This window comes from Nematostella vectensis, chromosome 2 (genome assembly GCF_932526225.1).
Source record: "Nematostella vectensis chromosome 2, jaNemVect1.1, whole genome shotgun sequence".
Lineage (NCBI taxonomy): Eukaryota > Metazoa > Cnidaria > Anthozoa > Actiniaria > Edwardsiidae > Nematostella > Nematostella vectensis.
Genome location: NC_064035.1, coordinates 20,878,055 through 20,902,369, shown reverse-complemented (window position 1 = coordinate 20,902,369; position 24,315 = coordinate 20,878,055). Strand labels below are relative to the sequence as shown.

General features: G+C 40.3%; 3 protein-coding genes across 4 annotated transcripts; 2 read left to right on the top strand and 1 right to left on the bottom strand.

Annotated features, from left to right (window-relative positions):
* Positions 1 to 256: 256 nt before the first annotated feature.
* On the bottom strand, positions 257 to 10,997 carry LOC5505089 (sperm-associated antigen 16 protein). Its single transcript, XM_048723692.1, has 19 exons — positions 10,856 to 10,997; positions 10,496 to 10,542; positions 10,338 to 10,368; positions 10,160 to 10,227; positions 9,525 to 9,557; positions 8,842 to 8,927; positions 7,870 to 7,938; positions 7,726 to 7,794; positions 6,013 to 6,181; positions 5,771 to 5,827; positions 5,622 to 5,679; positions 5,265 to 5,362; positions 4,626 to 4,759; positions 4,057 to 4,134; positions 2,981 to 3,046; positions 2,438 to 2,623; positions 1,950 to 2,076; positions 1,465 to 1,530; positions 257 to 982 (listed from the first exon to the last, which is right to left on the bottom strand). Exons 1-19 carry the CDS (start codon positions 10,911 to 10,913, stop codon positions 680 to 682), a joined length of 1,803 nt encoding a protein of 600 aa, XP_048579649.1. The 5' UTR covers positions 10,914 to 10,997; the 3' UTR covers positions 257 to 679.
* A 3,068-nt stretch (positions 10,998 to 14,065) lies between these two features.
* LOC5505088 (homeobox protein Hox-A4) lies at positions 14,066 to 18,577 on the top strand. Of its 2 annotated transcripts, none has more exons than XM_032373486.2 (2): positions 14,066 to 14,800; positions 18,070 to 18,577. In XM_032373486.2, the coding sequence occupies exons 1-2, from the start codon at positions 14,464 to 14,466 to the stop codon at positions 18,357 to 18,359; spliced, it is 627 nt and encodes a 208-aa protein (XP_032229377.2). In that variant the 5' UTR covers positions 14,066 to 14,463; the 3' UTR covers positions 18,360 to 18,577. The 2 variants fall into 2 exon arrangements, with proteins under 2 accessions (XP_032229377.2, XP_001625949.3); XM_001625899.3 differs by having other exon boundaries at positions 14,080 to 14,809.
* Positions 18,578 to 20,942: 2,365 nt separating this feature from the next.
* LOC5505087 (homeobox protein MOX-2) lies at positions 20,943 to 22,993 on the top strand. The gene is made up of 2 exons (XM_001625898.3): positions 20,943 to 21,513; positions 22,371 to 22,993. The coding sequence occupies exons 1-2, from the start codon at positions 21,177 to 21,179 to the stop codon at positions 22,628 to 22,630; spliced, it is 597 nt and encodes a 198-aa protein (XP_001625948.3). The 5' UTR covers positions 20,943 to 21,176; the 3' UTR covers positions 22,631 to 22,993.
* Positions 22,994 to 24,315: the final 1,322 nt, after the last annotated feature.

Sequence of the window (24,315 nt, the reverse complement as noted above, 5' to 3'; positions counted from 1 at the left end):
GGCGACAAGGGACAGAGCCACGCCCCTACTGGTGCATATACTAACACTAGCCTCACCATCAACATCATGATTTCTATCATCATCAATATTTTCATTGTATCCCAATCATTAGCTACAAATTTATAATAACATTATCACAATAACATCAGAGGAATGACCATATCATTACCTTATATGGCCTTCAGAACCAAATCCAGAAATAAATATGACAAGCGATAAGTTACTAAACAGCGAAATAAATATGACAAGCAATAAGTTACTAAACAAAACGCTTTTAATGATTGTTGTAGTTGATATCACCTTAATTGGATGCAAATCTTCAACAACATTTATCCCCTGGACTGATGTCTGAGTATCTAAACTCGTGTTTATTTTGTATTTATGAATTGAATTGATGGATGAATTTGGGTTTGGGTGGTACAGGCCAATTGAAGGGTCACCCCGTCAATGGGTTTAACTGGAATTAAAATTATAAAAACAATCATCAAAAAAGACTATTCATCTGTAATTAAATATTTGACAATGATACATACAAACTAAATCGTCAAGGTGAACAAATGTAATCATCTAAGCTATCAAAGCGAGCCTATATTATATACAAGGTTTACATCATAATGACCATCTAATGGTAACATTAAAGCCACGCTTGGCAGGGCGCTATCTGGCACAAACGGCGAGCTCAGGACCAAATCCGGACAGTCCCATCCGATCCAGACGAGAGCAAGAACTCTCCAGCCCGGTCAAACAACACGCTTTGGACAGCATCTTCATGTCCGGTTAGTTGGTTAACTTTACCGGACGCTACTTCATACATTTGGACAGAGCCGTCGTTACTTGCGATGGCAAGTACTGTTCCGCTAGGATCAAACGCCACTCGATTAGCGGGATGAGGGCCCAGGTCAGCGGTCGCCATGCAGCTGACTGTGCGCACGTCCCACAGTTTTACGACTCCATACGCATCACATGACGCCACGGTGTCGCCCTGGAAACGGAAATGATACCCAGATTTTTTAGTGCCAAAGAGCGTGAAACATTTTTTCAGCATTTAGTGTATGTTGTTTTTAGTCGTAGCCCTATACGGCGCACCAGATTACAATATGATTACAAGATCCGGACATAAGATGACACGCATAAGATGAGAAAATACAGCAATTCTGTTTCGACAAGAGAGCAAAAAAATATTTGCTCTAGCTTGGTTTCATCCTTTAATACTTTAAAGCGATAAAAGGATGGCCACTCTACACATTTTGAGAGGGGAGTGGGGGCCTCTTTAAACCGAAATAAACACAAACAGCTAACACAGAAAACACCTAAGACATATCTACTTCCCCGCACCCAAACTTACCACCCCACCGCAACGCACACGCACATACCCCCCTCTCACATACAAACACAATACCATACAAACACACAACCCCACCCCCCCCCCCCGCAAACACTTTCCCCCCACTCTCAGACACATACCTTGAGATTGAACGTGCAGTGGTTGCATGAGTTCATGTGGCCATAAAACGTCTGTGCACACAGGCCCTAGAGATAATATCATTAGTAGACAGACTCAGGCCCTAGGGAGACAATGATGAATACCAGTTATAAGGGAAACACAGCCTCTCTCATTCCCCTAAGGAAATAACGATTCGTCAAAATATCTGCTTTACAAAACTTCAGGGTGTTTTTCGGCTACCAATGCTGAGTTTTCTATATGGTTGCAATAACAGACTTCTGAAGTGGATGATAGTATCACAACTGATAGTAGTAAACACACCAGAAACATTTTGGTTCTTATATTCTTTTCTAACATTTCCTCAACTATTTGTTGCACTATGTACTTACCTGGCTCTTGTATTCTTTTCTCATATTTCCTCACCTATTTGTTGCACTATGTACTTACCTGGCTCTTGTATTTTTTTCTCATATTTCCTCACCTATTGGTTGCAGTATGTACTCACCGTTCGTGCATCCCAAAGCGACAATGTCTTATCGGCAGAGCTGGTCAGTAAAGTGTTGGAGTAAGGCAGAAACACGATACTGTTGACTGAATCTGCGTGACCGTGCAGGGTGTAACGACATCGCTCACTGTAAGCAAGAAAACATTGGTATTAAAAACTTCGCCACGCAGGATGTTACGACATTGCTAGCTACAAAATGAGAGACATGGTGTAAGAAGAGCGGCAAGGCATGGCTGCACCGAAACATGGCGTGACCAGACAGGTCGCTCACTAGAAGCAACAAAAGGGGTGTCAAAAGCGTGACATGGTATGACAACACAGGGTGCAACGACGTCAAAACATGGGTGTTTATCCACATTGCTTACTACAAACAGCAAAACAATTGGTGTTAAAAGTGTGAGATGGTTCGACTGCTCTGAATGATGGCGTGATAGCACATGGTGTAACGACATTGCTAAATGACAATGCCATTCTAATGAAAGTCTTACCTGTTGAGGTCCCATATCTTTGAGGTGTTGTCCATAGAACACGATGCCAGAAAGTCCCCCTTTGAGTGCCAGGTACAGCCCCATACTGCATGGGTGTGGTCCGCAAAGGTCAACACACACTCCGCTTTAGAGAAGTCCCAGATTTTAACAGTTCCATCACCGGAGGAGGTCGCGAGCCGTGCACCCCTGAAGTGAAATAATAGAGTTTACGATAGATTCCAAATATTAGCGCTGTAGTATGCCAGTAGTACAGGTTATCCTTCTTAAGCCAGAGGGTTCCCGTCTTCAGGTTAGCTTTGGGTGGTTAGGTGGGGAAAAGAGTCACTGTCAACAATGGGGACCTAGCCCCTCATCATCTGGAACGTCTATTTACGATATTTAAAAAAGGATAGTAAAACTGGCCAATTATCGTAATGTGTAGAAAGTAGACGGAATAATGGAGACGGACGGAAATAATGGAGACTTAAATAATGAAAATAATGACGAAAGTCATTGTACCACCATTTAATTTTGAAAAAAAAGAAATAGCGACATTTTTCTCACCCTGGATGGAAATCACAGTCAGATATCCAATTCTTGTGCCCTTCGCCAGTCATAATGATGTCACCACTGGGAAATATTGCAATATAAAATGTATAACATAAGACATAACATTACATGTATACAGCGCTTTATAAAGCTGCAGCTAAGCAACAGAATGGAATGGGGTTATTGTTTCTTTGTGGGAACTGTCTTTATTAGCCAATACATTATAACACTAAAATGGTACAATGGTATTTATGTGCAGATCCCCTTACTCGTCGACCTTTTGTAATTGGAATTAGGCGAGCAGTAGTACTTATCAACAAGCCGAATGTTTTACGTTACGTTCCCAGTTAACACCTTGATCACCCAAAACCTCCTTTTATCAACTCTCTTGTCTTGGCTAAACACAGGACTCCAGAACAGAATGCTTGGGAGTAGCCTTCGTCAACGGTTGTCCTCATTTATTGTGGGTAAAAATGAGTGCCTCCTTGACTTTGATTAGATTTACCATGCGATGGTAAGGGGCCATGATCTTTCATCTTCTAGATATTCAGACAGATATTAAGCCCGTATAACCTTGTGATAGTGAGGGGCCGTGATCTACTTTGCTCACCTTGGGTCAGTGAGGGACCATGATCTACTTTGCTCAACTTGGGATAGTAAGAGACCATGATCTACTTTGCTCAACTTAAGATAGTGAGGGACCATGATCTACTTTGCTCACCTTGGGTCAGTGAGGGACCATGATCTACTTTGCTCACCTTGGGTCAGTGAGGGACCATGATCTACTTTGCTCAACTTGGGATAGTAAGAGACCATGATCTACTTTGCTCAACTTAAGATAGTGAGGGACCATGATCTACTTTGCTCACCTTGGGTCAGTGAGGGACCATGATCTACTTTGATCAACTTGGGATAGTAAGGGACCACGATCTACTTTGCTCAACTTAAGATAGTGAGGGACCATGATCTACTTTGCTCAGCTTAAGATAGTGAGGGACCATGATCTACTTTGCTCACCTTGGGTCAGTGAGGGACCATGATCTATTTTGCTCACCTTGGAATAGTAAGGGACCATGATCTACTTTGCTCACCTTGGGATAGCCCACATTTTCCATTTGTTGTCATCGCTAACAGTGGCAAACACTTGTTTCCTCGGATGAAGGGCCAAACTGCACACATAGACATATAAAACATAAAAATTCTTTTTCTTGATAACTTTAGCTCCATTAATGAACTGAGAAAATATATGGAGGCCCTTATTACAAGAACATTAAGAGTTTTGATTCCATAAGAAATATTTTTCTTACCACCTTTTGCCACGAATTTTACAGGCCAAGATTGATTTAGTTAACGGTCATTATTTTCAGATAATAGCGGTCATGTGGTATTTGAGGACTAAAATGTGTGACTTTGGTTTACAACTGTCTTTCAATTTTTACCAATCAAAAAACTAACCATATAGTCAAGTTCGTTAACCAGAGTATTTAATACGGTTAAGCAAAACTGGTACTGGCCTCTGTCATTAGATACAAATAATATCAATGTTATGCTTAAGCCTTGGTTTTAGTCAAATTCCTCTGTACCCCCTGGAGCTTGGCCCTCTAGCCTCGATAGGTACGACCACTTTTATTAAATAAAAATAATGATCCCAGTTACATACCCACTAACAGGCAAACTGTGGGCGTTGATGGAGTGTGTCAGGCGGAACCCACCAGATCTTGTCAAGTGTGCAGATGGGCCTCTATGATGGGCCAACATTGGGTTAACACGGTTATCCACCGGAAACTCAGAATCCTGAAACAAAAATTATCCATTTACAGCCAGATACAGTTACAGCCAGATGTATGTTAGAAAACAGATAAAAGGGCGAAGGGGTGTAGTGATATTTAAAACTAGAACATACTAAAAGTATATGGAAATTCCTATGATAGACGTGACATATCTTTTAGGTGCCAAAACATTATGGTTATCACTGCACGACCGGAATTTGTGAAAAGCAGAAATATGTAAGAGATGATTGTTCTTACCTTTCATCTTCTAGATATTCAGATAGATATTAAGCCTGTATAAACTTTTAGAATTGGTAGACAGAGTCGATTTTTCTCTCCATACATTTCACACAAAAAACAAAAGCGAGTGTTCGTGTGGGTAATTAATTTGTTAGATTTGTCGAGATGTCAATCAAAACACACAAGTGGTACTGTGAGATGAACGACACCCCTGTTTTAAGTCCAAAATAGTCAATACCCTAGAGGACTGGGTGTTCTGAGTAGCTTGTGAACTCAGGGGTCCAACGTACCTTGGGATGGCGCTTAGTGGTCAGAGCCAGGTCTTCGTTTGTGGCCTGGGCTGGAGCAGGTTGTTGAACTCTTATTGTACGTCCACCACCAGTACCCTCTGCCAAATAAACAACTTAATTAAATAACTTATCATAATCAATTGATACCAGTTTGTACAATCAGCAAGTACAACTTAAAGATGGAAAATAAGGTTTGTTCTTATTGGAAGGGGAGATACAGAAAATGTGTATCCATCTTTTTTCAACCAGACTGTCCTTAGAAGCAGGTTGCGCATGTCTAAAGGATGTCCTTGATGGAGTTCCCTTGTCTTAAGCATGTCCTTCACAGGGTTCATGGTCCATGGTAGTATAGCGTACCTGTTATCACTTCTTTTGTTCCCCCAACTTGATGAAGCGTGGACTGTAATCCATGAACCTGATTTAAACAGATGGAAATTTGTTTTCTTTTACAGACCAGTGACCAGTTACAATTCATTACAGGTGAGCAGACCCTAAGATGGACTTACCTGCCCAACAGCTCTATCCCTCTCCAATTTGGTTAGCATCTTCTCTTTCATTGCCACCTGAAAGTTAAAGAAAAAAGGGCATAATAAACATAGCATTTTCTTCCTGCTGTACTTCAGCGTTTCATTAGGTTTCAGAGTAGGCGGTGGAGATTGATAAGTAGGGCTGGAAGTTACTGTATTTTATTTTATTAGCTCAAATATTGTACATGGGAAACCTAGCCAACTCAGCCACCTACACTAACCTCATACTTATGTTTGAGAGTAACAAGTGTTGGCTCATATGATGAGTAATGCTTCTTCAGTCTTTTGATGTCCGTGATAAGACGGTTTTTCTCTTGTACAACTCTCTTGTGATGCATTCGGTGGAAGTCCCTCTCTTTGCGCAGCCGTACAAATGTCTGTCTGGCTTTCCTAACAAGAAAGTTTGTTTACTTGTAAATCCATACCATGTTTTTTTTGTCTCTTTAGCATGGCTAGGAAAACTGCTGTCAACATACAGGCTATTTTCTAAAATTTGAAATCTTGATTTATATATTTTGAGATTTCCAAAGAAACATTTTCTTTTTCCAGAATGAGTCAATTGAATGCACCCTTAAACATTGCAGTCAAGACACAAAATATTGTGGTTATTATTAAGGTCTCATTATGGTTTTGAGGATAGTTTTCTTGGGTGTAGAAAGAAGTATTTCTTTTTCTTTCAAAAAAGGTAGCTACTGTACCAGAGGATACAGTGGTACAAAAGAACCACCCAATTTGGCTGGAAGGGGTACTAAATTGAGAAAAAAATTCACCGTGGACATATGAACAAAATGGTAGGATTATAGTGTTAACAAAATAGTATGATCATAGTGTGAAGAAAATAGTATGATCATAGTGTGAACAAAATATTATGATCATAGTGTGAACAAAATAGTATGACCATAGTGTGAACAAAATACTATGATCATAGTGTGAACAAAATATTATGATCATAGTGTGAACAAAATGGTATGATCATAGTGTGAACAAAATAGTATGATCAAAAGTGTAAAATTGGTGTGAGAATAAACAAAACATATTTTGTTCATAAAATGTGTACAAGTACTCTACATTGGCCCCTGACTCTGAGGCTCAGCTTAGGGAAAGGAAAGGTCAGTGCGCTTATCAGCTTAAGTCTGTCTTAATAATGATGACTTTTTTGTAGTAGGAACCCACATAGAGATGTAATTTTTTTTTTTGTCTATAGAACCTGCTATTCTAGAATATGCACGTTTTTGTCAGTTGTTATGTTTTTGTGTCTCGCGCCACTGATGTAAATAAGCTTGTAAGGATTTACCTTCTTAAGTCTGCCCTGAAGAATTCTTATTAAAGACAAAAATTTGACAGAGTCGAATTCCAGTTTTTGGTATATTGTATTCATTCTTCTGGCTCACCAACATGACTATTTGGGCTTTTTGTATTAATTCAAAGTTGTTTGAAGTGTATACTTGACAACAATAAACACTTTTTAGGTGATAATTGTCTGATTACAGTAACAAAAGACAAGTCTCCAAAACATTGTTAGCTCCCCCTCCCTGCTTGCAACCCCAACTATTAACCTGACATAAAACATGCTTTATCCTACTCCTGCTGTACTAAGTACGATATTCTACTAAACCCCAGCTATTAACCTGACATAAAACATGCTTAATCCTGCTTCTGCTGAACTAAGTATGACATCCTACTAAACTACAGTATTGGCTTGACATAAAACATACTTAATCCTACTTCTGCTGTTACTAAGTACGACATTCTACTAAACCCCAGCTATTGGCCTGACATAAAACATACTTAATCCTACTTCTGCTGTACTGTACGACATTCTACTAAACCCCAGCTATTGGCCTGACATAAAACATACTTAATCCTACTTCTGCTGTACTAGGTACGACATTCTACTAAACCCCAGCTATTGGCCTGACATAAAACATACTTACTCTGCCGCATCCTTGTACTTGGTAACATCTTGGCGCAGCAACTTCACTGTGTCATCAAGTTGTTGATTCCTCAAAACAAAAACATCCATATCCCATAAGCAAAAAACATAATGTAAGTACAGTAGTTCACTTCTGTTTACTCACTTGACAAACAGATCTGGAACAATACGAACTTCCTCTTCATTTAATAGTCCTTTCTGCATGAGCTCATACCTGGCAAGCAGATAGATGTATGATAGATAGGCTATTAGCTTCTATGGCATGACAAGTAAATTAGTAAGTTGTCCGTACGGATTTGTCAGGTAGATGGTACTAGGTGGGTAGAGGAAAGGGGTTGGGGGTAGATGAAAGGGGAAGGGAAAGAGAGAATGGGGTAGGCAATGGAGGGAATGGGAAAGAGATAAAGTAGAGGATGGAGGTATGGGATAGGGTAGGGGATGGAGGGAAGGGTAAGAAATGGAGGGAAGGGGTAGGGAATGGATAAAATGGGAAAGGGGATTGAAGGAAAGGGATGGGGTAGGAAATGGAGGAAATGGCAAAGCGGTGGGCTAGGGGATGGAGGGAAAGGGTAAGAGATTGAGGGAAGGGGTAGGGAATGGACGAAGTGGGGTAGGGGAGAGAGGGAAGGGGATGGAGGCAAGGGGTAGGGAATGGAAAAAAGGGGTAGGGGATAGAGGAAAGGGGTAAGGAATAGACAAAATGGGATAGGAAATGGACAAAATGGGGTAGGGGATTGGGAGGGGCAGGGATGGAGGGAAGGGGGTAGGAAAGGAGGATCTAGGAAACAATGGATGGAATGAGGGAGAGCCAGAGAGGGTGGAAGATATTGCGGGCAGGAGATGAAGTCGGGAAGTGATAATGCACTATTTCCATGTATCCTTACCATTGGAGGGTAGGAAATAGAGGTAGATGGTTGGGATAACAATGTATGGTAGGGGTAGAGGGCAAGTCATAGGCTAAGTGGATGGTGGGTAGGGGATGGAGAGTAAAGGTGAGGGGTAGGGTAAATAGTGTAAAAAGTAGTGGGTATAGAAGGTGTGGGGGAGAAGGCAATTCAAAAGAGAGAGGTTATTAGAAATACTCAGGATAGTAATGATGCACTGGTGTTTGTCTTACCATTCAGTCTGGAAGCAGTCAAGAGTTTTATTCATTCCCATCTTTACTAGGAAATTTCTCACAAAGTCCTCTACTACTTCTGGTCTCTGGAAGTGTTAATAAAAGGACCAGTTTTTAAAAGCCAAATAAAACTATACAACTATACACCTGAATAACTGTATAGTAGCAAAAACATGGGTTGCAGGTTTAAAGAAGAAAATGATAAAGGAAACGATGTACCCCTGCCCCATGGGTGTAATGTAATAAGAGGGACAGGTTGGGACTTCCACTAGCACTTGGGTGTGGTCAAAAGCAATCCTTACCCCTAAGAGATGCATAGAAGGTGTGGTTGAAGCAAATTTCTAATTTTAAGAGAAAGCCATTAAAGAAGCATTGTATTCCTTTCTCATTTCTGATAACTTTTTAGAGTGCTTTCACCTAGTCCTGTTGTTATTGGATAGAGTGCTGTTATCTAGTCCTGTTGTTATTGGATGAACCATTAGTGAGGGACCTCCCAAGGGACATCAGAAACATAAGAATCTTTGAACACCTCTAAGGGATAGCATTTGATACAATTGTATACCCTAAATAATAGGATGATCACACTTAGTTACAGAACCCCCTCCCCCTGGGGGAGAGGGTGCCCTGAAGGCAGGGTCGCTGAGCTTAGTATAAAATAGTAAGTAGTATAAAAAGCCACTTACTGTTGTGACACTTGCTACAAGTGGACCAGATTTCTGCAATAGAAATACAACATTAATAATTGTTTTACCATTGGTCCTTGAGTGAATAAGATTTGACGCATAACTTGGTGGTTGAGCTATGTGCTGTTTTGAGCTTTGTTACAATCACACATAACGCTAATATAGGGCTAATCAAACAATTATTTCACATCCTAAACTACTGTAGTACCATACAGTTATTGCTTGAAAAAGCACCGGCAGGCTATTAAATGTATCTATGCTTTGTTATATGCAAGGGTAATAATTTTAGTAACAACGAACCTTGTGATGGTAACTAATGGGAAATGATTTGAGTGAAACACTGCAAGAGTAAAACGCACAGATAATGGATGTTCATGGTGTATGAGAAAAACGTTTTTTTTTGGTATTTGATTCACATCTACATTAACAGAATTATACAGGATTTCAAAAGTTATACATAAATTTCATGATTTGATAAGCTCACTCAATCAACTTGCGAAAAGTATCGCCAACAATCCATAGCATTCTTCCTTCCACAAAATATTAATAAAACACTTCCTAATTCTGTTTTTCAGAGCCCTAACGATGATAAATAACATAGTTAATAACATTTAAGAGTATGTATTTGAACTTACAATCAGTGAAGCATCTTCAGACTTCTCTTTAATTGTTTTCACAGCAGTGTCTAAATCCTCATCTCCCTCTGCAAGAAAACAAAGCCTTTAGTTTATAAGCTTAATATTCTAAGCCGTTTGGCTGAATCAAAGATCAGGGCTCTTTTCTGATAGAAAAATCTACAAAGACTCCACTCACCGGTTACGGAGTAGTCATCCTCAATGGGAACCTAATTAAGCAAGAACAATTACAATTCGACAATATGATGACTCAGAAAACTACGGCTATGAAGTAAAACTGGATAAATGCACCATTGTCAATTTAATAACAACAATAATAATATTATAAATGGTTACCTCCTCGTAAGGAAATTCATCATCGCTGTCATCAGCGACTGTGAGCTCTGGGACAAAGTCAAGGAATTCCATTAACATAGCAAGAGAAAAAAAGCGAAAGATAAGAGTTAGAACCTGAACTATATTTCATGTAACTATGGTTACATTTATACATCAGCAAAGGACTAGTTGCTTATTATCCTATGAGAAAGCATTGAAGAAAACAATAACAAATCGCCCAGATTTCTTGGAGAATTGTGTGTTTATGCTTGTTTCTAACTACAAATACCCACGATTTATAATAACAAACTCTTTTTAAAATACTCATCTACAAATTAAATTTCTTGTAAATATGGCTTGTTAGTCCCAAGAAAAGGATACGTTCTAAGTAGTACGTCTCATCTTCGGCCGCCATGTTTGTTCCTTCACTCGTCGTCATGGAGAAGGGAGACCACGATCTCTGCCGTCAGCGGCCACATACACAGGAAACCCAAACCGGTTACACAGTGGCTGTTATTCTCGAAAATGTAAGCGGGGGCTAAAGTGAGATGAAAGGCTGACAATAATAGCATATACGCGCTTTTAGAATCGAATTTGCGTAAATGGAAAATAAAAGCATTGAAGGGCGCGAAAAGAGGTAGACGAGCGCGCAGCTAACAACGCGTACGGGTCATATATATTTTTATTTATATAAAAGAACAACAAGATTTTGGTTCATTGCTCTTCATACGATCAACAAAAGACTATGGACAAGGCCCTACACGTGCAATAGGGGAGTGAGAAAATATATTATCTGCAATTACATCGGTGTATATTAATCGCGAAGAGAGTGTGCGGCCATGGAACCGAACAACCAGCACAAAGATAGCAAAGCCGTCACCTCAGATATGGAATTAACACAATTACTTTCTTTCTGCCGCAAGGACATGTGTGTGGTCCCAGTCGGCCGGATTTGACGGAAATAAGAACGACCGGAAGTCGCACTTCATAGCGTTAACCAAACTCGTTCTCACTCTCTTGGTTTTCCGAGGAAGCATTTAGCACAGCTTTCGGTCTGCGACCGTCTTTAGAAAACGGAAAGACAAAAAAGAGAAAAAAATAATCCCAAAAGTGTCATCATGGGAAAACGTGAACCGGAAACGGAAATAAAAATTTTGGAAAAAAAACTGCATCGGCATTTGGAGACTCTTTTTGCTGGACTTTCTATTATTAGATGGGTTAGATGGAGCATTTCAGCACAGACCATTATTAGTATTTTTAAAGCAAAACTCTTTTTCTGATCCTTAGGCAAAAGTATAAAATGTGTGTTAACGTAAATATGATACTCTTCAAGCAACCAGGAAAATTGCTCATTTCCCGCCAATTGCTCATTTCCCGCCAATTGCTCATGCCTCGGCAGAAGGCGCGGGAGCTTTTATTTTGTTTACCAAAACACTCAACGTGTTGCTTCAAAATATATGAAGTGCGTGTCCGAACAACATGGAATAACGAGCAATTTCATTACAGGTCAAAGACAGAATATTTCTAGATTTGGACGGGGTATTTTTGTGTTATCAGAAGGATTAAATCAGTTTAATAATGTGCATATACTAGCACCGTTTTACCAAGTGCATGGCTAGCATAGTCAGGGATTAGCCTTTGATATGTTTTTGCGTAAAAAGTTGTGAAGTTGATTCTCGAGTACGAAAAGACCCTTTTTAACGAGGGCATCCATAACGTGCCTGAAGCTCCACAGAAACCCAGCGGCGTAGTCAGGATTTGTAACAGGAGGGGGCCCACAAGGCCCTTTCAAGACATTTTCTTCTGTATTTAGATAATGTCTTATACACGTAATGTATTTTCTGCTGCTATAAGGGAGCTGGCTATCTTTAGATCCCCCTATCATGAACGGCTGAACTTTAAAAAGTTTGTACACCTAAAAAGACATTTTCAATTGTAAAAATGTCACATGCCTCACTTATTGACTTTCTGCGAAGAAGTTGCTGCATATCTGGATTTACTTTGCAAGCAGTCTCGTGTAAAAGTCTGTAAGCACTTGATATTCTACTCGCATTTTTTAAGATTTCTTTTTTTGGACAACCTTTAACAAACAATCTCAAGATCTCAATCCAATGCACACTACACGTGAAGACATACGAACAACAAGGTATTCATTTAACAGAAATGGTTTGAAAAGGTTAGTCTCCTTCGCAGCCCCAAGCGGTCGGAGTCACACAACGCTCGGTGTGACTCCGACCGCTGGGGGCTGCGAAGAAGACTATGAAAAGGTTGGCTTAACGTGAAATGGTAACACAATTAGTGTACAAAGTTTCGAATCCTGAAATCTTAAAGGGATCTAGCTAATCTATGATTGATAGTATTTTTTAAAATGTTTTCTGTAAAATAGACAAACACAGTTCCTATCGAATCAAGTATTTGAATAATTGAAAGCTGAGGTACGCTCTGTTCTTTGTGCTAAACAAGTGCACACACCTTGAACATGAGCTCTTTGGTCTAGATCATCAAAACACTTAACTCTAACGCCCGCGTTTCTTACGCAGCGCATCGTAAAGATATCAATGGTCCGCGCGGTCTACCAAGCCGGCTTTCCGTGCAATTACCATGCCTACCATGCAATTAAACATGGTATCGCACCCTACGCTCCGTGCGGCGTGCGCTGATATGCAGCCAACCCAGATCGATATCTCAACAAACACGCTAGTGTTGGCTTGGATACGCGTGCTTACAGACCACCATGTACTCGTCCCTAACTTCATCAGCAGCGAAACCCGAAGGTTTCAACATCATCGCGCAACCATCGCCAATCAGCTCAATCTCTGTATATCGCTTATCATGAGATTTTAAGTACTCTAGGTTTATGTTTGTAAAAGACCCGTAGAGATTTATCTACCATCTTGAAAGGTACGAACGAAGTGTTGTTTATTCGACCCAAAATCAACAAAAAGGCCTATAGGCCTAGCATCTAAAAGACGTTCATTTGTTGAGACTTAAGCCTTTCCCTACCCTCCCTCATCGATCCAGAACTAGACTAATTTAGTACACGGTTAATAGATGTTAATGAAGCCAATATATTTCAGAAAAGTATATGAAATGTAATGTTTTTAGCACGGACTATAAGCTGGAAGGGTTTGTCTTATTGCGGTTCAATTAAAGCAAGTATCGGCTTCATCTACAGCTATAAATGGGATTTAATGATATACAGCTGTGAAGAACTATCTTTTAAGACCTTACAATTTGACATCAAAGAAAAACTGTGCGCTTTTTTTTCTAATGGCTTCTGAATTTGGAAAATTTAGAAAAAGCTCGAGTTCGGCGAAGCATCATAGTTTCCTTTTTTTGGTATTGGTGAATATGGACTCCAACATTCTGATTTTGCGGAGACATTGGCGCACGTTTCTTTTACCCTTTTTTTTACCTTTTACCTAAAATAAATCTATGTATGGTACTTACTGGCGCAATTCCTTTTTTATTTTAAAATGGCAGAAAAAATTGTATTTTCAGTCTAAAAACGTCGTTTTTAAGAACCCACAATGAGAAACATTGTAGCACAGCAGCACTGTCTCCTCTTAATGCTTAAAACAGCTGATGTGCGCGGCACATAAAAAGCGCCAACTTTGGGCGCTCGACATTATCTAATTATAGACGTGTTTACTTTGGTTGTATGGAAAGTCTCATAGGAGCACCGACGCTTAGTGGGAGAGAATTTCTGTACAAGGAACAACTTGAGTAAGGGTCGTATCTACTCGTATCCACAAGCGTGGCGTGGAGGCGTACACGCGTAGCTGACGTTGCTGTATCCACACTGGACAGCTCCTGCGCAAAACGCGATTGAAACGAGACCGTGCCGCCGACAGAATGTGATTTGCATCAATCACGATACAATAGAAGCGCTAGAGTATCACTTACAACCGTAAAACGCTTACAGTAGGTTTTAAACAGTGGGCCTGGCAAGCGTGATACGAGAAAGAGAAGTAAACAGGGCTACAAGCATGTATAACCGCGGGTACAACTATGGTCTGCCTTCTTATACCATTTCTGCACCTCCCGAGCCCCAGACACCACCACCGTTATCCCACCAGCCCTACATGACGTATCAGACTCCAAGTAGGTACCCGTACACTGCGTACACCCCTGGTGGTGCTTCTTCATCGCCTTACCCTCCACCCGGCGCTCCGCCATACGCCCATGGGTCGCAGTACGCTATGGATTCGCGCGGGATGGACCCGGGCATGCGGGACGAGGTTCCCGCACTGCACCATCTCCCGCCGCAGTCCATGTTCGAGGAGTGTTTGGATCATCACTCGTGTCTACCCCTCGTCCAGCCTGGTGAGCAAGGTACTCTATCACCCGCTTGATGGGGTAGCTAATGCTTTTATTGCTGTTTATAATGTATCGCACCTTCTTAAGTACCATCGCTTCCATGTTTGCCTATGACTTAGTTTCAGCAATCAGGGCGCTAACCAGCCTTGCGGTATTTACATTTAACGGGGCTCATGTAGTGTTAATGTTGTCTGATTTGCTGGGAGATGGCCCGGTTGGTCGGTTGAGCGAAAGCAATAACATCGCACCTCACAATCGCAATCATATCACAAATTGCGCTAGAATTGTACTCTTGAACAGGCCACTAATAAGTTGAGCTTTATTCAGGTTTAGCGCAAGCCAAAGCGCGACCACAAGAGCCTGTCTAGAGTAATTATGGCATAGCTATTGTGGCTATATTTTATCGATACTTTCCTGTCCTTTGCGAAGACGTATAGCAACAATGGTACAAGTATTACTCTATCGAATCTTGCACAGGTACAGCAGAAACTAGTGTCGTCGACGATTTCGACTTATTGGCATTTAAACACCGTGGCGAAATGACAATTGATGGTAACAGCTCGAGATTTAGTTGTTGCGGGAAAGCCTAAAACATTTTTTTCCTCACCAATGTACGGCATATTAGTAAAGCAGTTGCTCATTTTAGTAATAAATGACGAAAGGAAGGACACATCTCATATGCCTTATATGCCGACAATTTGTATTCGCGTGGTTCAGGCATAAAGACATGCTCCAATCGTAAAGCTTGGAGACCCAATAGACAAAGTATAGTATACGGAATGCGCCGCTAAAGCCTGGCTTTCCTGGAGTAGGCAAGCTGTTCTCCTTGTCAGGTCTAGCTGTTGTTGTATAAATGGTCAATGAAGGGTTTCGTGACCATCCATGGCGGGGTATGATTACAAAGGTACGGTCTCTTCGTGTTCTGGCCAGGGCATGTCTAGTATCCATCGTTTAGCTAATCAAACATGGATTACTAGGCAGAACCACCCAAGCGGCGCACCTAGATCTAGCCAGGTCCAATCTCTATTTACTAATATTTCTAATATCTCTCTATGTATTTATGTATCTAATAGTCTACCTCTCTATCTCTATGTACTATGTCGATATTAGGCACATGTAAGTTCCTTTTTTGGTTTTTACCGAGGAAACTTACTATACTTATCCAGTATTATGATCCTAGTTTTAACAAAAGTAACTAGTTAATGGAGAAGCTTACAAGCTGTGCAAGACTATTTAACGTCCTTTACTTAAAATTGGCTGTGATGAATGAACAAAAGAAGGGCGATAATGGTTACACTGAGTATAATAGAGGGAGTCTAGTCATTGGAGCTGATAGATAGTTTGTGAGCTACAATGTTATACAAAGCCTTTGTTTTTATCTGAGGCGTCAATAGACGAACCCGCGGGAAGGAACCACACTAGCCAAGCCCCACGAATGGCATTTGGGACTATTTGGGGCCTAGCGTTCCAACAGATTTATGGTACAAAGATATTAGAAGCTGGATCGAGCTGCTTGTGCTATTACGGGGGCTCCTACGAATTTCTTATAGAAATGGCAGTCTGGTTAGGTAAATAAGTGGGATGATTAGAAATACCCTTTGACAGAGTTGCATGAGCATCCTTCATAGTTTGTTTGGTCAGAGGCCTATAGAAATTCCTTTTGAGAAAGTTGCATGAGACATTTTGCGCGGTCAGAGGGTTTGTTTTGTTTGGGGAATCTGGAAATATCCTTTGAGAAAGTTTCATGAGAAATTTTTCGCAGTTTGCCGATCAAAGTAGCGGATCGCGAGCAGCCTTAACCTCAAAAGCTGGGGGGGGGGGGGGGGATTAGAGTTGCATTAGACATAAAACTATACGCAGAATTTGCTGACCTGGAGTAATATCCACTGAATGGTGGTGAAAAATGTTACAAGAGAAGTTGAGACAATGTTTCTATGTGTGCTTTACAGAAAATCGAAGGGAAAACATGCCGTGTCCCATACGCAGGGCAGAGACTTCGTTAGCACTCTAGTTTTTTTTAGTTATATTATGATATACTGTGCCACACATTTTTATTAACCGCTACTGAATTCATTAAGTGGTCGCATAACTAGAACTGTTTGTACCCTACGTTTTCTAAATATAACACTAATTGATTCATCGCATAAAGGGAGGGAAGCATTTGTAGAAAAGAGGTTCTGAGGAAAGACTCACTTCAAAGGAACACGCTTACTTTGTTTGTGGAAACCGCCTAGCTCAACAATACAAACTATATTTAGGCATTTCCCATATTTAGGCCAATTCTACGTCCCTTCTCATCAATGAATGGGAACTCACCAATGTATTACTTTTACTTAGAGATTAATAATAAATAGCTTTGAAATCACTTACAAAAGGAAAAACAATTTTGAGGGCGGTTGGCTTTGAAGGCGTCGATTTGGGAATCTATCTGTTCACACCATTCCCTTCTACTTACCGATTTTTCCCAAGGTATGAAATATTTTCAAACTTTCTCAAGAGTTTTTTTCACATCAGAGCTTTCAAAAAGAAATCATCGGGTCCAACATTGTGGACATCGAAAAGCACAAGAGACGTGAAAAATTTGTGACAAAAAAGCATTTCCACATTCCTAAATCAACTTTACTTATCTAAAGTAAGCTTATTTCCCCAAGAAACTGCATCGTGTTCTCTAGTTTTTTGACAAGGAGTCAACGTCGTGTGTATTATAACTTTTTTTGTTTCAAATGTTTCCCTCCCTTCAGGTTACCTAATCGTGCGAGATTTTACAGCATTATATTAAAATCTGCGGTTTATTTTAAGCCTAAAAATAGGAAAAACCGGATGTCTTCGTAAGATTAGGCTTAGCATACGACCTTGCCTGTTTGCCCGCCATTCGGCAGTCGTTGTTGACTAGAGAAACCCCTAAAATTCGTCTCCACATTAAAATAAGTTGGGATCTGTCATAACATAAAAAGTACTTCCTTTTCGAGTATGTCTAGTTGTTTTGTTCTTGGTTCTCACGGACGCAAGCGCAAACACAACACAAATGAGGATCTATGAAAAACAAGCGCAAAAATTCAAGCAGTCGTGTGTTCGGATTGCTGTTTTGTTCCAGTTAGAATTAAAACAACTACTAAGTTAAGTCGCTTAAGTATTAGGCTCTATTTCCACCTCGACTGGAAAAAGAGCCTAATTTAGTGTATACATAGACGTTTTTCACACCTACATTCCTTTGCGATAAAATATAATGTCGTTCACGTTAGCTATCCTTACACTCCTGATGCTTTACGTTTCAGATCCAAAATCGACTAAAAATCTGGGGAAAAAGAGAAAAGAGCGCACGGCATTCACAAAACATCAAATACAAGAACTCGAGAATGAATTCCAAAGAAATAACTACTTGACGAGACTGCGGCGGTACGAGATTGCCGTGTCCCTGGATCTGACCGAAAGACAAGTCAAAGTGTGGTTCCAGAACAGAAGAATGAAGTGGAAGCGAGTCAAAGGAAAGCGACCAGAAAAGAAACCTGCGCCTGAAGACTCGAATCAAGATGAAAAAAGTGATAGTGAAGATATTATTTCGTAAATTTGACAATGAATATATGATATACGTTATAGTATACAGTACACAGATACAATCAGCATTACTAGAATGTCGACACATTTATTTTCTGCATAATGTGAGAGAGTTTATACTTGTAAGGGTTTTTACTCCAACTGGAATTCCTGAATGTTTTTCATAAAAAGCTTTTGTAAATAAATTATATCATGAAAACTCCCTAATTACATTTTGTGGAAATTGTGGAATGGAAATTGTGGAATTCACTGTGTCTCCTGGTTACCAGCTTTTGTTGAATAATATTTTTTCGTTCTGATTCCGAATTTTCGCTTGTGATTCCTCGAGCTAGTCAAAACTTGAATTGATGAAGTACAAATACACTCTTCTTAACCAACAATTTCAGGCATAAAACTCCTAGACTAGTCATCCTGAATTATTTCTCAAAACGGAAAGTATCTTTACAGTGATAAACTAAAATACTATTTAAGACAAAAGGCAGAAATGCTGTTTTACTAATATCTAAAAGTGTGTTTCCCACATTTACTATTCTAACAAGAACACCCTGATCATGAAGAACATGCGCACTCGAGAGCCTCAATTTTTTGGCGGGAAAACAGGAAGTGATTGCGCGCGTGACATGAAACCACAGGTAGCCGTGACTTGCCGGGGAGGATTCACGCATGCAGAGGTCGAATGACATCGGTTTCCTGAACAAGAGACCAAACAAAAACAGGCTGGTAGCTCCGTTCAAATGTTATCGTAAGGGAAGCGATGTAACAAACCGGTGAGAACCAGCTAAAGAACCTCTGGACTTTTTAACTTTAGTATCCTTGAAAAAAAAGTAAAAACAATTGTACAACGCCTTGATCGAATCGGGGGTCGATTAAAGCAAATATATTAGCTGCATTTTCATCTATATCATTAAAGTCTAGTCATCGATGCATGATGCAACTGACTCAATAATGTGTCACATCACATAAGAAATATGTCCCGTGTGTCAGGTAACGCTTATGTTTCTTGATTTTTAAAGAATGAAGGTCAAGGCCGTTCCTATTTCATAGAGGAAAACAAAGGCGGGGTCCGAAAAAGCTGCACTAAAAAGTCCTAAATGCCCGCAGAATTAAACCCGTTAAGCCGATAAAAAAGTATTACACTATTTTTTATCGTTTTTTTAACATTACTCTTAAACACATTATTCTTATACTCATAGTTTTTTTAATAAGTTTATGAAAGCCACCCCATATTGTTTATAATAAACGACATGAACTGGTCTGTAGGTCAAACATGGCGTCTTCAGTATTTCTGTCGTGAACATAAAGCGGAAGCTACATGTCATTCGAAGTTGCTTCCGGTTTGTGAACGATAGACGTGAGAGCGTTCACGTCATCAATCCATCTTTTCGCGCATGCTGCTTACGTTTCCGTTTCTATCTAATTCCTCGCTTATCTGGACTGCTAGATATGATTTGAGGAAATTAAAATGTACTTTATCGGGTGTTGCGTTGATGGACGCACGAATTGCTCAAGGGCGCACGAAGTTTACCATTCCTTTTCAACTCTTCTCGTAAGATTATTCCCGTGAATACTGTTGAACCCTGTAGTTAAAATGTAAACCCCACCGCTGTCTGATTGTTACTTCATACGGTATCCTAAATAAATCGAACCGAGCCGCACGCACATTTGACGTGTTAGCAGCTTTTCTAAATGGGTGTTTTGTACAGTTACAACAACAACAAAGGTCATGGTGCATAATAAAAAGCCCCGTAAAACCTTTGTAAAAGTATTTACTAGTGGACCCTTTTCATCGCTATTAGTTCGTGCTCTTGATGTGGAGTGTTCCCCACATCCGGTTCACCTCGACTCAAGTGCTTGTCACTCGCTTGGACAGTTTCCGTCCGTAGCCCGTGTTTTCTTTGCTGTTTATAATGTTTGTGCAATGCTCTACGCGTAGTTGTTATTTTGTTTACGGAGTCCTAATGGTCTTATTTATCATTTAGATTCTAATCGCCCCTGTAGGAAAGCTACGAGTCGAGACAATGCTTGTCTCCCAAGGCCCGACGTTGTTCGACGTCTTTTGCCGCAATCGGCTGCATTTAATGTCCAATTTTCACAGCATGACTCGCTGATTTCATGGTACGAATTCCTGTCGCGTCGCTCCCTAGCATCTCGGGAGTGCATGGCATTTGGCTGGATGATCTATCAGTGGTCGTACCGAGGCTAGCTGAGCGTTCTGTGGGCCGGTCCGCGCCAGTTGCTGTCACACAAGACTAGCGGCTCTTTTGAGCTCGGCTTGTGACAGATTGTGGCCTGTTCACTATCTCTTTGCAACTGCCGACACAGCGTTAAGAGCCTGGTTAAATATAAATGCTACAAATTAAAAACATAATATCTTAAACTAAACAAAATCCTTACTGGTCCGCATCGTCGTTTAAAAAAAGGCACTCGAAATGTACGAGTCTGTACTTTAGTACGTGACTGATCGGAAAGCACCGCAAACCAAGGACTTCGCCCAGGCTGCTCAGAGGCTCTTAAGACCCCCGTGGCGAGGCGGACTAGGCGCTAGCTATAAACGTCTAATGATGAGGTACGTGTTTTGAACAGTAAAACCGGGGCACGATATTGTTTGTAGGTCTGTGTGCATGGGATATGGAGAGAAGCCCTTCCCTCGCCGACTCGGATAAGGCGGGCGGGACAGAACATCAAAAGGCGGTGAGCGGCGAAGCTAGGGTATCGATTTCATATCTTGACAAGCGCACACGGGGGAGCCATTTTATAGAAGCACCGCCAAGCGAAATCTCATACTCTACAGCAAGCGAGCTAACGCAAGGAGCTAGAGCGCTCAAACATGTACGACTTGTACTCAAATACGATGAATTATACAACACCACAGTACAGCAACTTCGGCTCCTACCCTTCCAACAGCAACTACCAATCGTGCGCCATGGCGAACCAGCTATCTTCCTACGGACCAGGAATGAACGGGACTTCGTACGGAATGAACAGTGTTCCTCCTCTCTCACATCCTCCGATCCTGACGCAGTACCAGCAGATGCAAGAGAGCTACAGCACGTTACAACACTTGAACGCACAGCCGAGCATGTACGGGGCACCCAATAGTATTTCCCCATTGCCTTTCCCAGCCTCCGATGAAGAGTGCAGTGACAAACTGTCCGACAATGGGGGTAAGACCTTATACACAAACTGAGTAGTTATACTTTGTTCCTCGCAAGTCCGTGTCAAGATGCTCGCACACCTAGTCTCATACTGAATGGCTATCAAACTTTATAGTTTTCTGTCACTGGGTGGATAAGTTTAAAAGATGTCTTAAAGACGTTTTGGACTGAAAGTACGTATATATACAGCATGTTGAAGAACGATCGAGGCAGGAAAATTCTTTGCTTTTTTGTAAACACGATAGAACATCCCTGACTTACGAAAAACCAAATTGCGTCTGACAGAATATGGGTGAAAATTGTCCTAAGATTCTTGTAACCAAACTCGGCTATAAGATTGATTTTTAATTGCCTCACGGCAGGGCTGTATGATGGCGTTGTTTAAGCTGCCATTGAAAAACAACAGAAACAAACTTAAAACAGTTTTAAGCAGTATCTAGATTAGCAATAGACTAATAGAAGAGAAATTGGTAAGAAATCGCTACCTTCCTTGCATCTAATAACCAGCTTCTCCTAGTCGCAATACATATCTTTTTGTAGTCAGACCACAGAGTGACATATTACTTTCGACAAATTAATGCGTTTGTGGTTTGATTCCACTCACCTGGCCGAATTGCGCGCCGAAATGACTGTTTACTCCTCAGCTGTCTATATCTGTTTATTTGCTTGTCACTTTGAGGTCTTTTTAGTCTACATGTTAGAACTCCACAAACCTATCTTCGTCTAGAATAACTTAGCAATTAGTTATTTTCGAAGGTGAAATGTAACACTGAACGCTATAGATAAATAGATGGAGTAAGATCTACTTAAATATTTTGTGACTCAGAACAAATATTGACCATATTAACATTAAATTTCCCCAACAGATAACGAGATGGAAAGGAATGAGGATGCAAAATCTCGAAAACGAAAAGAGAGAACCGTGTTCTCAAAATACCAGCTTACTGAATTAGAACGCGAATTCTGCCGAAACAATTACCTTACACGACTACGGCGCTATGAGATTGCCGTCAGCTTGGATTTGGGAGAAAGACAAGTAAAGGTCTGGTTTCAAAACAGGAGAATGAAGTGGAAGCGAGGACGGGGAGGTGTTCCGGTCAAGAAATCTGCTGCTTTGCAGGCCTAGTGAACTTTGCGAACGATGTAAATAGTACGGACAAGATTTAATAACAGCGCGCGGAAGACTGAAATATGCAAAAGCTAGCGCAGTTTGTTAAGAGAGAAAAAAGAAAAAAAAATACGTACACGTTAAGTTTTTGCCTGATCAGATTTATTAAGCACTAAGTTTTTTCCAAAACAAGGGATATATAGATTAACACTGTATATATTTATTTATTTATTGATGATATTATATTTTGGATATTATTTTTATGCATTGTAACGCAATTGCTTTTTATAGGAGAATCTATCAAAAAGACATTTCAAATTCAAAATTTCAAATATGACTGTGAAGATACCAAGTTTGATTAAAAATAAATTTTGATTTGTAGATGTGTTTTAAGATGTGCCGCATTTTCACAAATGAATCATCCCTATCCACCGCCGATTGAACTTTTTTCGTAGGCCTCGTTTTATGCCAGAGAGTCTGCTTTAGTAATCCTATATCTGAACAATGTTTAGATAATTCACAAGGTCTGAGCCAATATTTTTTTTTATTTTCAAGACATTTGCCCCCTCAATCGTCACTCTTTCCCAATCACACGGCACATATAACGAAATCATAATTGTTATTGCATTATCTCAAATTACACATAGCTCGCCGAAAAGTAGCGAAACCGCTAAGAAGTATGAGAACATGTAAAGGCAGCTAGAACGTTTGTGATAAAATTGACTTGTTATTCTTTTATAAAACGTTCCCCTTTACTATAATACATTGCAATTCTAAAAAAATCTAAATGACCATTATTAAAGGAAGAGACTTTGCAGTTGTGAAATACTTTCTCAAAGTCGTTTAAAAAAAGTGAAGTTTAGAAGAATTTTTTTACCCCTAGTGACTTCGAAGTCGCTCGCTCGGACGCTTCGCTCGATTACTGACACCGAGGTGGACTTGAAGCAAGTCTACTATTGTGAGAGACAGACGTTTTTGTGGCGAGAGACGGAGGAAATGCGTCGCCAACCGTCTTGCTTCATATTTAAAAATAACTTTCTAGAAAAAGAAACCATCAGGCACGTATTGGAAGCTCGAGTTGTAAACAGGAAGAGGCGAGGTATTCTCGCCGCGAATTCGCAACCTTGACATAGAAATTACCGCGAAAACGGTAAAGAAAATTTGGTGACAATGGGAAATTTTAGCAAGCGAAAGGGTTATCAATATTATACCACCTAGAGAACAATAATTTATAAAGAAAAAATATGATCATTCACACGCCGTCAAATGTGAGAAATCAAAAGGAATATTACAATAAGATCAATTAAAAAAAGATATTACGAATATATCATAATTAATAAATACATAAATTGATTTGAAGTCATTAGTTAGATATAGTTTACTACAAATTGATTATTGGATTAACTACTACGTACTGCTACTATAGATATAAATATTATTTTGGTCTATTTGTCTCGAATAGTAATATGCCGTCAATCCCGATCCCGCGGGTCCCTCGGGCGGGCGAAATGCGTGTCTCATTGAATGGGAAGCCATTGCACGGCGATTCGTCATCGCTTTTGAAGGTAGTTTTCGGTTGCGCTGTCTGGTATGTTCAATGTCTTTTCGCACAGTATCAAAAAGCTTCCTGAAGACATTAGTACGTATTAGAACTGTTGAGCCTTATTACTAGCACTGTTGACTAGGTCAAGTGGCTCTAGATA